General features: G+C 42.5%; 1 protein-coding gene across 22 annotated transcripts in view; it reads left to right on the top strand.

Moving 5' to 3' along the window:
* Positions 1–12,799, top strand: part of magi2a (membrane associated guanylate kinase, WW and PDZ domain containing 2a) — a 208,516-nt gene that overhangs the window by 163,785 nt on the left and 31,932 nt on the right. For all 22 annotated transcript variants that reach the window (XR_007882556.1, XR_007882554.1, XR_007882551.1 and 19 more), the window contains one exon: positions 5,398–6,081. Coding sequence is in view for 14 of the 22 variants with exons in the window: in XM_051392363.1 (XP_051248323.1) it covers positions 5,398–6,081 (684 nt within the window). In the remaining 8 variants the exon portion in view is untranslated. The remainder of the gene's footprint in view (positions 1–5,397; positions 6,082–12,799) is intronic.

The raw sequence follows: 12,799 nt of genomic DNA, 5'->3' as shown, positions 1-12,799 counted from the left end.
AAGTAAGCTGGTCAGGGAGTTTGCTCTGTAGTAAAGCTGATAGTCTTGTCCAAAACACTTTTGATAGTTGTGTTAACAGATGTCATAAATGGGTCACAAATGTCTGGGTTTTTTTTATAAATGTGTGGGTGCAGCAGTCCAGAATAGATCGTTTGATGACTAATAAAGCTTGTCCTGACAATACTGCATAGAAATCATTTTGGGTCTGTATTCTCATCCCCTCCTCTCTCCTTCTTGTAGATTCCCCCTCTCTCTTTTCCCCCAGAAATAACTTACAAATCCCTCTCACATCTCTACTATCCCACCTCCCGTTTTCCTCTCCTCTCCACCACTTCCTCCCTTCAGCTCATCTCCATCTCTATCTCACCATCCAGCCTCCATCCCCCCACCATGCCTCCCCAGACTTTGTGTCCTACTTCTGCAGTAACAGAGCTAGCTCGAGCACAGTAACGCAGAGCTCACACGGACGAAACCCAAGCCTGCAGAGGTGTGAAATTCTCAATTCCAGATAGATAATTTGTGCCGCTTTCTCTTCATGACCAGTCCTGGCCATCTCCACTACGTGATTACAACAAGGGAAACATGTTCAGGCACTTGAATATCTGATTTATGGCTGCCAGACCACATGCAGTGCAATTTTGTCCAGGCAGATATTTGCAAAAGATAAGACACTGAGAATATGCACCACATTTTGCAGTATCACAATTTATAACACCAGAAACACATAAAGAAATCAAAATATGTGCAGATTGCTGGTGGTTTGGCTTAGCTTTGTGGTTTTACTAACATTTATTAAAAAGTCACAGCAAAAAAATCTCCAGCTAAACTCAAATCTTGATTTAGATTTACCAAATGTAAATGTTTTAAATAAGATATGTGATTACTGGTGGTTATTTTTTGGACTGGTAGATAGTAGGATATTAGGATGAGGACTAACCCATGTGTTTGACATTTCTCAGTTAATGTTGGCTTGAGTGTAAACTTCCCAAAATCCAATAAAGAGCAGGACAGTGCTACTAAGGGTAGCCTAAACTCTCATAGCATCCAGGACCGACTTCCACAAAGTGGGGAAAAACAGTGGATCTGCTGAGCTGCTAACAGGGCTGTTGTTCAATGTGACCTGTAACCCCACAAAATAATGTAGTAATTGTGATATGTGATATGCTGCATGCACTCAGAAATAGACTCGGTTACTGTTGCAGAAAATAAGATAATTAGCTGGAAATGCTAACGATTGAAGCTTACATTAGAGCAGATAAACACTACACACACCTTATACTTTTGCTGTTGTGTTCTTTGGTTTGGGAAAGGCTAAAATACGACATCTCCCCCCAAACTGTCAGCAAGTCAAAATATCCCAAGCCTGCTGGGCCTACTTAATCATTAACAGACAGTCAGTTACATCATATACATATCATTAAATGTGTTTTATAGGTTTGGTCTTCAAAATCTAAAGACATTGTTATTATTATTGTAATCACACTATAATGCACTTTGCACTACATGTCACCCTGTTTATCCGGACGCACACAAACACTCAATCGCACTCAAAAGACCGCAGTCTCTAACAAATGTTTGCACCCCCCGCTGAGACTATAAACTGCTCTGTTCTCGTGGCCTCGTCTCGGCAGGGCCACAGAGACCTCTCGTTATGTCGACAGACTCTTGAACACACCATTAGCTGGAGATGAATATGTCATAAGGAATATGCAAGGATTGGACAATGAACGATGAAGTAGGCAGCGTGGGCCTTGGTCCCAGTGAGTGTGGTGTTTACAGTTAAGGTCAGTGTGATTTAGAGCATACAAGGGACCTACTAGAGGTTTTATAATGGATGGAGAGAGGGCTATTTGGTGGCCATGAGTGTGTTGTTGTCCCGGTTCTCTGTTTACATGTCCATTTCTATGCACTTACCTGTCTTTGTGACCATATGTGCTTATTAAGGGCCATTTTACCCATATTACAAAACAACATATTTTTCTCCTGAGCCCTAGTGCTATCTATCGATTCAAAGAGTTCAAAGATACCTTGAGGGGTCTCAAGATGGATCTAATGTTTTGCATGATGTTTACCAAGAAAGCAAAGAGGAAGAAAAACATTTTTTTCCCCCCACAAAATTGTGTTTTTTACTTTTGCAGAAGTTTCCCTCGTCTTACTTTAGTTTTTTTGTGAAATACTGGTTAGTTTTACCTGTTCCCTCTGTGCTTGAAGTTCTCCCAGCTCATTAAAAATCTTAGTAATTCTTGAAACATTGGGTATTTTAGTTCAAACAGACAGAAAATAGCCGGCTTCTCATTTCTTACAGTTCTGAATGACAACTGTTGGTGGCAGATGCTATTAACCAGGCCGGCTGTCAGGAGGGGTCAAAGGTTACAGACAAAGTGGAACAATTTACTTACTGGCCTGTATTACTGATAATACAATTTATATTGCACAATAAACAGTGTGTTCACCAGTGGTCAATAAAGGGCTACAGTGTGAACTAGAAAATAAAAGAAACAGAGAGGCAATGGGCAAATCTCTGTATGAAAGGCAAAGCTGAGTGTTGCAAAGATGCAGAGCTGGGAACGCTAGCAAATAAAGCTTTAACTAGCGTAAACTTTTAGTAACGTAAGCACACAGCTGCAATGTCCTTATAAGGCTTTATATTGGAACTTGATGGAGGCTAATGGCTAAAATCTGAAATTGCCCGTGTTGATATTAGAGCTAAGGGTGGGTGGTGGGTGGAGTTGGTGTGGATAAGTGTAAATAGCTGAAAACGTTGTCTCTGACTTGTCAGTTTTAAAACAGGAACAGGAACCTAGTTTTTTCTTGTGAAATACTGAGTAGTGTCTCTTTATCAAAAAAAAAAAAAAGATTGAAATTAAGCAACACGAGCCAATTCCTTTTTTCTTAAGGCACTCACAATTCAAAGCAAGTGTGTAACCTTTGATAAGGAATCGTAAGTGAAATCTGGATCGTTTTAAAGGGTCACAAAGGTTAGAGAACACTGACCCAGTAGTGTAATTTTTAAATTCTGTGAACACCACAAATAAAATTCAGTTCACATCGATTGTAGTGTGGCGGTGGCAGAGCTTCGGAGGGAAAAATCTTGTTAAACCTTCAACCTTAGCAAATAAGATCAAACATATTTTATTGATAATTTGTTTGAACTGACCCTTTAGTATAAGCACGATCAAACGGGTGTCTATATGTGACCTGTAAAACAAGATGATGCTCTCCGTCTGGCTGCATTTCCTCCCTGGTCATAAAGAATGAGATCTGTGGGCACTATGAGGGCACCACGAGGTCACTGCACCATCATTTGTTTTCTGCCAGCGTGCTCAACTATTGATTCTGACACCAGCGCTCAAGGCAAATGTCGTTCGCGTTTACCCGGATTAATTAAAAAGTCCCTCACGTCACGCTGCCTCGAGGTGTGACCTCACTGTCAATACCGGCTTTCAAACTTGGAAGGCATTTTGTGGGCGACACAGTTTACAGCGAGAGAACGTTTTGGTGATATCTTAACCTCTGTTTACCTCATCTGTCGTCACTCAGATTGGTCAGTCAAGCTAGAAAAATCAATACGAATTGCTATGTTGTTTTTGGCAAAAAAAGTGTCATTAACCCGGCCATTAGTTCTATTATAGTCTCCTGCTCACATTTTAAAAGAATTGGACAGGATGGAGTTGTGATTAGCAAGGTGAGGGCCAATCACTAAAGCACATGCTTTGCTTATTATTTTTCCACTTTCTCTCTCTGCAAAACAAACTTACACTCCCACCCTGCCCTCTCTCTAAAGAGCATGACAATTATGCCTGCAATTAGAAAATAATTGTTTTCATTATCAACCTAGGTAATGCTGTTTGTCAGACTTTAAAATAGACTGTGCCTTGTGTTCCCACCTGCCCAGTTTTTAAAAAAAAACCTGCATGGTGCCTGCACAGTGGAGCACAAAACACTATATTTAGTAATCTGGTTGAAGCAAAGATAAGCCTGGATGTGCAGCACTTTTGCGTGGTAACATTTAATTGTCAGCTAGGTTTTTATCTACAGTGCAGTAAATTGCAGCGAGCAAGTAAAAGCACTTGGCCCCTTAAAAGGCAAACATTTTAGCCACTTGTCATCAGCACTATTTTACACTTGAAATGCAGATAAGACATAATCTGTGGTAATGTTTATCTGTAGAATGGCATTAAGGAGAGACAATGCTGATGTACTGTACAACTGACAGAATAGCTATAGAGAGCGAAGGCCGAACATCATCTTCAGTTCAGCTGCTGCTCCACTAGCATCTGTAACTCACTGCAGTTTTTACTGAGACTTTTTTTTATTGGTCTCTCTTAAAAAGTAAGTGTGTACCTTGGGTTTACTATGCATATTCTTATTCTAAGATAAATGAGTACCTACTACAGCTATTAAAATGTTAACCCTGTACAAATGCCATTACATTTTTTGGCATCCATACAACTTCAGCTCACAGTACATAGGTATTATACGCCATAACTGTTTCTCCCTTAGCCGTAATATCCTTCAACTCTGTCCTCTGATCTCTGCAGCCAAAACATTGTCTTCACCTTTCAGGCATCTGAGGTCAGGTTCATCAAATTTGCAACAACCAAGCTACAATTTGCGATGTGACACCATTTCCGTTTTCTGTTAATTAAGACATGTTTCTCTAATTAAAACAAATGCCATACCTGCGACTCATGCCCGACAATGCGAGAGCCCTGTAGGACTTTATCTGCAATTTGCAAGTGACAATTAAACAGGCTCCAGTCTCAAGCCGTCAAGCTTGTGCCGTTAACCCGAGACGGTCTCAGGTTTGTGGGAAATGGTGTTTTTTAAAGGCCACTACAAAACAGAAATATTAAATAACCAATGATTTTACCTCGTTAGCATCTCAGGCAAGGGGCATCTTGGTAGCCCACTGGTTAAAACTCATACCATATAACTGCAGTGTGTGATTATAGCTTTGTTAGGGACAATGTCCTTCCCCTGTCTCCACTTGAATCCTATCTGTTTCTACTGTCTCACGTTAAAAAAAAAAGGTTTAAATGCTTAAACAGTGGTTCTCAAACTGCAGGGGGGGCCCCATTGGTGGGACATAGAGCAATTGCAGGCAGGGACAGGATGAACAAAGTTGAATGAATATGATTTATGTAGGGAAGAGTTTGATGCTATTGTGCTAACCTTTTTGTTTCAATTTGGGTCCCCAAAAATTGTGGGGGTGTGGGGCATGAACTTTTTTAGCATGCCAGAAAAGGTTTCTACATACATATAGTTATGTTGTAGGGTTGGATTTTAATTTGGGTTTATTTGCTTCTCAATCAGTCACCAAAAGTCTGTAGCTACTGCATTAACTCAGCTTTTCAGTGATTACACCTGACCATCTATCCATTCTTTTGTCTGCAGGTGATGTCATCGTCTACATCAATGATGTGTGCGTCCTGGGCACCACTCACGCCGACGTGGTCAAACTCTTCCAGTCGGTTCCAATCGGCCAGAGCGTCACCCTCGTCCTGTGTCGTGGTTACCCTCTGCCCTACGACCCAGAGGAAGCTGCCAACACCAACAACAACACCACCACCACCATCATCTCCCCGCTGGGCATCATGGAGCAGCGGCCCATCATGGTGAACGGCAGGACAGGATACGACAACTACCTGGACTATCTCTCCCGCACGGCGCGCTTTGTCACAGACCCCAGTCAGGACCAGGTCAACGCCCAGCAGCAGCTGCTCACCCCTCACCCGGGTGACACCCACCTAGACGGCTCGCTTCCTCCCACCACCGGCACCACGCCTCCTGACAGCGTCTCCATGGCATCTTCAGGGGCGACCCAGGGAGAACTTCTCACCCTGACCATGGTGAAGGGCATGGATGGTTTTGGCTTCACCATCGCGGACAGCGCTACGGGCCAGCGAGTGAAACAAGTGCTGGAGCCTCTGGGCTGCCCGGGCCTGTGCGAGGGTGACCTGATTGTGGAGATTAACAAGCAACCCGTGCAGGGATTCACACACACGCAGGTGGTGGAGCTTCTCAAGGAGTGTGGCGTCGGAGCTGAGACCTGCCTGGTGGTTCAGAGAGGTGGAACAGGTAAGACCAGTGGCTGCAGATAAGGATGGTGTAGAAGATGATCGGCTCACCGTGAGAGCTTCAATCTCTCCACAGCCACTCCATATTTGCATTTCTAGCTGCAATTTGTCTGCCTATTCATCTGTGTCATCTTTTGTAGCCGAGTGTGTTTGTACGTGTGGTCCAGTCCAAAGGCTGCAGAAAACCTATTATGCAGTCCTGCAGTGCTCAACAATGGCTGACTGATGCACAGCTCCTCTCAAGTGCCCTTCCTAGTCCTCTTCTCTTTACTCAGGGAGAAAAACAGCTTTGCTTCACTTTACTTAAGTAGATGCTTCTCCGCTCTGCTCACTGAGCCATACCTCCTAGTGGTCAACAAATATCTCTTGTTTCAAGTGCAGGCTTTTAGTAGTGCTTTTTTATTTTCAACGTCTGTCAGAGTTTTGTTTTGTCACTTTCTTACATATGGTATATTTTACCATCTTTTGTAAGCCACGAATAAAAGCCTCAAAATTAAAACGTGTCAAAGGTAGGACAGTTTTTGAACAAAAATACTGGTAGACTGCAAATGGCTCTGAAGTGCTTTCTACCCTGTGTTTTTCCGAATATGTGGCCCTCTGACAATCATAATTATGCACTGCACTCTGTCATGAGGCACACACAGGGTTGTGATTTGTAGAATCAACAGGTAGTCGACTTTTTTCAGCTCTGAGTGTGTGCGGTATGTTGGAGGCATTGTTTGTGGAGTGTGTAGAAATGTCCTGGAAAAGGCTGAAACCTTTAGACAGGTTACCTCTAAGACACCTTCGACATTGAAAGAAAAAGAAGAGGAAAACATTCACTGCCATGTCGGAATGTCTACACGGCTCCATGTCTACACGGCTCCAAAGACGGAACATAAGTTCTGTCTAAGCCTGCTGTGATCTGCCTACAAATTGAGTTTGCCTTCTTATTGAATTGTGGAGGTAGTGCGTCTGCCAGCGATGACTCAGCCAAAGCTCCGATGTTGAAGATTAAAACGTTAGATTTTAATTAAATCTAGAAACAGCAACAGTGGCTCCTCATCAACCAAGCAGATAGGATCTGTCTCTGAAACCTTGTTGTTAAATGTTGTTAAATGATTCACCTCTTTGAGTTTACCTGTCCTTGATTTATCTTGGCATCCTCTAAGTGATGACACGTGAACTTTAGCACTCGCACTCACTCGTAGTGCGAGCTGGAAGCCGAGCCAACTGGATTGTGGAAACCCAAACTGCTTTTGCTTTTGTGTGGAACCAATTTGTAGTTCTGTATTTTGCCTCTTTGTGTAGCGTAATGTCACATACCAATCATAATGCCAACTGCCCGGTGCCACAGACACCACTGAGACTCACCCACAAAGGTCAGTGGCGTTCTCTGAATAGATTTATTGCCATTTATTTCTTTATTAGGCTGCCCATGTCGCTGTCAGCGAGCAGGGAGCCAACAAACAAGAACAGGAGAAACAGAGTGAAGACATTAGCTTCTAGGAGCGGAAAATAGGACATTTTCTCATCCAGAAAAGGGAGAAAAATAAATATTTTTTAAGCCAGTACCTCTAAAATGTCATCTGCCAACATATAAACACCCATACACACATGGGAGAGGTCAAAAGTTTTTTTGCCACCATCTCCACAATCTCCAATCTGTCAACACACTCCCCACACACAAACATAAAAACACACAGTCTCCCATCTGCGCAGGAAGCCAACGGTGAAGTGCTCCCGCCATCTGTCCGGGTTCTTCACTCGCGGCAGAGCTTTAGAAGGTCGAAACAAGCGCTGCCTTCTAAAAAGCAGCCCGTTGGCCCGTGGAGAAAAATGGCAACCTTATTTACATGCTATATTTCATCTCATTATTCTAAATCTGGGTATGGCTCAGCTCCACTACACAACAATACGCCGGGGTGAAGCGTCACATCTGTTTGTGTTGATTTCCCGTGACATGACAAGCTGTGGGTGCTAGAGGTGGAAAAAAAAAAAATGACTATGCCACCCAGCCGCTCTTACAGTAGCATAACTACATATGGCGCACATGTGTGTAAGACATGGCTAAGTCTTCGAAAAGGTGCCAAAGATAGATATACATCTCTTGAGAGTGTTTTTGTGATTAAACCAGAAAAATAGTCAGACTTTAAGCTCATTAAGATCAGAGACTTCAGATCCTCCTGGGAAGAAAACTATCACAGTAAAGTCTTTGTAATGTTTGTCTGTAAACTCATGACGGAGATAAACAGGGAGAGTGGGACTAAGGAGAAAACCACTTATATTAGATTTTTTTCATGTGACAAAGCTAAGGATCTGTCTTGTGATGTTCGCTTTGTTGGTTTTTACATCTTTAGTTGTCTCTTTTGGTAATACAGCACGGGGTTAAGATGCTGTTTTCATTCTAACAGGTAGAAATTTGGGCAGTGGTTCCCAACTTAGGGGTCGAAAAAGGAAAGCAGTGAATTGTTGTTCTAAACTTTTCTTTAAATTTTTTGCTTCTGTCTCATGAAATAGTTTTACCTCTTTGGGCCTTTGCAGCGAGACCTTGGTCGGTGTAATGAGAGAATGAATTGCTGTTGTTTTTTAGCAGTATGTGAAGCAGCATTTCATCACAGAACGAAACTGAAAAATCTATTCCTGCATCAAATTAGGGTAGTTTCATGACATTTGAAATAGGAGACTGTCGTCGTCAGTGTTTGTGTTTCTGCACGCAATGTTCAGCAACATAAATACTACAGACTGTGAGACTTGAGTTGCAGCTGATTCTCTCAGAAAGGCCAGCTCCAAGTGTTCAGCCAAGCTATTACACCTCGTAATAAAACTGTCACCATGCTGCTGGAATGATGTTCCACCGCTTAACACGCCACAGTTTTGCCCCCGCTCCTTTGGACCACTGGACACCGGCCACACAATCTAATTGAACTGGCTGTTTCTCTTGTTAAGAGCTTGTGCCACTAGTCAGTGTAGTATAAAGAGAGAGAGAGGCAACCGACTGATATCCGTCACCAAACAACTGTTACGCTCCCGTCTCTCTCCAAATATTTGTCAGTTCAGGGGCGAGCAAACAGCTCATCACTTTTACTGAAAACACAATCTGAAGCGGAGGATTGAACGGGCACCGAGAGCTGACTAAGTTTAAAAGTGTGAGAGTGTGCATATTTCTGCATGACTGAATCTTTTTTGGAATGACTGCCTGTTTATCCTGCGGACCGAGCTACCACCTCTTAGCATCTGGTCTCAGGGAGAACACACACATAGTCAAATACCGTAGCATTTACACTTTCATAACTCCCACAATCTAACAGTATTGTTATGGCTACTTAATGGTGCCGTTGCTATGATGATACACTCCCGGCATCAGGTCTCTTTCTCTCTCGCTTAAACACACCTTCTGGCTTTGTTTCAGCCCTACATGTGTGAAGACACAGAAAGGAAAGAAGCAGAGAAATAATGTAAAGGAGCCGCTGAGTGAGAATTAAAAACAGAGAACAGCAGTTTTACTCTCCGTTCAACCAGACTCGTCTTGCTTGGCTTGATGTTGTCATGGACACAGTAAAGACTGCAGAGTTATAGTTGTAATTCAGAGCGTACATGTAGACTTGTAGCATCAATAAATCATTGCCTCTATCTTTTTGAGACATAGGTATAATCATCATTAACAAAAGAGACAATCATGAGGAGGAAAAGTGGCAGCTTCTAACACACTGCTTTTTACTTTCTTCATCGCTGCATCTGATTGCAGACAGAAATCTGGAGATTTGCTCTTTCATTCAGAAGTTCGGGTGCTCTACAGTTTGTTTCAAAGGAACATTGTGAGCTAAGTGAGGCAGTGTTCAGCATCTTTTTCAGGAAGGAAAAAGAGAAGATATTCCTCCCATTCAGACTCATGTCGGACAACTAATGGATTAATCAGCTAATTATTTCTGCACTGTAATAATTACACCTAGTCTGATAATCAGGCTGAATTGCCACTTTGTTTCACTTCTTGTTGGCAGTGGAGGTTATTTTGTTTTGTTTTGCCCTAATCAGGAGAGAGTCATCCGCCACACTGACTGCTTTTTTTAGTTGACAGAGAAGCTGCAATTAACTTCAGCGTCAATCCACTTCTAAGGTTTTTTTTTTTTTATGTAGCTTGATAGTTATGTGCAAAGATGACGTAACCATTCCTAATCCCGCCTGTCAAGCTCTGATTTGGTAGAAAGAGCCATCAGTTGTTCAGTGATTTAGATGTCTCGAACAGGGCTAAATTATACTAAGCTATCAATATGTAAGTCATAAGTCACTGTGTGGCTGATAAGAAACCAGTGGAGATAAACATAGTCCAGCACATAACCTGCATGTGTGTTTTTTTTTTTGTGTTTTTGTGCAGCTTTGGAGCTCTGCAGGAAGAGTTTATCTTCTGATAGAGCCAGGATAGCTGTTTCCTCTTGTTGCTAAGTTAATAAATTGTTGGGTGTAGCTTCATACATAGTGTACAGACTTGAGAGTGGGATCTCTTTAACAAAGCAAATAAGTGTATGTCCCAAAATGTCAAACTTTTCCTTTAAAGGAAGCATTTTATTCTTAAGTTAACTCTATAATCTGTGGTCAGCTGGTGATACTGCCCTAAAAATGATTATGTTTTGGCTGTCATTGTAATGATCTTTTTTACTGAACAGGTTTTAGTTTTTCTATGTTCCCCCTGGCATGTGTCATGACTTTGAGAGAACTCGCCATCAAAAGCGACACATCAGAGCCAAGCTGACCGCCAAATCGCCGTCCAAAAACGGAGCCATTTATGATCAAACCATGCAGTCAATTAAGCTCTATCACCTTCAAAAAGCCCACGCTCGTAATATAGTTATGATATTTAGCCATCCCTTAAATTTCAGTTTGACTCATGAGCCATTTTTGGCTAACAAATGGGCACACTGTCTCTCATCACCCGTAATTATTGTGCCTATGTGTGCGTGTGCCAGCGTGTGTGTGTGTGTGTGTGTTTGTGTGTGCATGGCAGACAGCCTCATTAGTGGCTATCTAGACCATTAACAGGCTGTGTCCTTGTTGCCACACCAGCAGAGACGCAGGGCTGTAAATAGCCGCAGAGACTTTCAGCTCGTTCACATGTACGCTCGGCCATTTAGCTTCCTCTAACTTGCCTTGCTGCCGGCCGCCCACACGCTCACACACAAGCACTGGGCCACATGGTTTGATTCACACAGGTTGTACGCACACCTACACGACAGCCAGGCACACACACTCTCCTCGTCTTATTCGCACACATCCCAAGGCAGTCTTCTGGACGCAAGCCCCCGCACATTTACGTAAACTCCCCTTTCTAGTACTGTCATGGGTAAATTGTACATTATGAATCAGCTGTCTGGCGTGACCTTTCACCTGAGAGCTGTAGCGTGCATACGGATGACCAGAGGCCGCTCCGAGAACCATGCAGAAGGTCCGCTTTGTAGAGAAAGAAAAGAAGAAGGCGGATTTGATTCACTGTGCCTCCTCCAGCCTCCCAGGGAATTGGTGTGTAACTAGACAGTGATTCATTGGATGTGTGTGTGCTGGATAGAATAGTTGGAAACAAAAGAGAGAAACAGAAAGGGAGGAGAGAGCAGGGGAGTGATGACTTCGGCTCTCTGCCAGTAGAACACAGACTGTCGGCCATGTTCACACTTACAGCTCTGTCCCCACCAGCTCCAGACCCGGAGGAGCCGCCCGCCAGGGATCAATATCCCGTCCGGTCGGCCCCCGGGAAGACAGCCAAGGGCCCGGTGCCTGAAGGGCAAGATGCTGAGATTAGATCATAGCAGAAATAGAAAGGGTTAAACAAAAGATGATGTTCTTTAGCCTTATTGCCATCAAAATTAAATCACGCAAAAGTTTGGCTCTGCATCTCCTCCCTGTGTGTGGGAGGAGCAGCATTACTAACCTTCGTGGCCTCTTTAACAAATCAAGCGCTCCTATTTGAGGTTTAATGGGATGGAGCGATTACCCAGTGAGTGCACGGTTAAATAAATTGTGCTGTTTTGAGCTTTAATAGCATGCATATTCAACCGTACACCTTTTCAAATTATTTGGTTTGCTACTAAGAGGCCTGGGTTTCGAGAACAACCGGCGAACATGGAAAGGGAAAGTGAATAGATGGAGAGATGGAGATACATATTCATAAATGGCTGAAAGATTCATACCCGCTGCCATCAATTCTAGTGTCATCATAGTCTCATTTTAATAAATGGAGGGCTAGTATTAGCCTCTCATTGTTAAATTAAAAGGATCTGTGTCTTTATATGTGTGTTAAATGGCGTGTTGATGTGTGCACACCTTTGGCAGTTTTGTTTTATTTGTCGCCCACACAGTGTACGTTTTGATTTATTCACTTTTTGATAAACCATAGCCACAGGTGGCTTTAAACAAACTTATAATGAATATAGTAATGGGTAATAATGAATATTTTTTACCTTTTGGGAACAAGATAACTTTAAGTTTTATGGATATTGTGTACACATGTTTTTTGTCTAATAGGAATATTTGGGGTACTAATGCTTCTATAAATTCATTTTTATCTTAACTTAATCGCCTATTTTATAGGCATTCAGCCATTATCTTCCATGAATGTGAAAAGGTTTTAACGTATTAATACCGTCTTAATCAATCTGATATGTGCTTGTATCATTTTTGCTTTCTTTTGCTTCAAAACTTTGAACAAAAGTTTGTTGAAGTTTGCTGACGTCTAAACTCACAATCATTCC

Source organism: Dicentrarchus labrax, unplaced genomic scaffold, assembly GCF_905237075.1.
Source record: "Dicentrarchus labrax unplaced genomic scaffold, dlabrax2021, whole genome shotgun sequence".
Lineage (NCBI taxonomy): Eukaryota > Metazoa > Chordata > Actinopteri > Moronidae > Dicentrarchus > Dicentrarchus labrax.
Note: the sequence above shows the minus strand (reverse complement) of the source record. Positions and strands in the feature narration are given on the sequence as shown.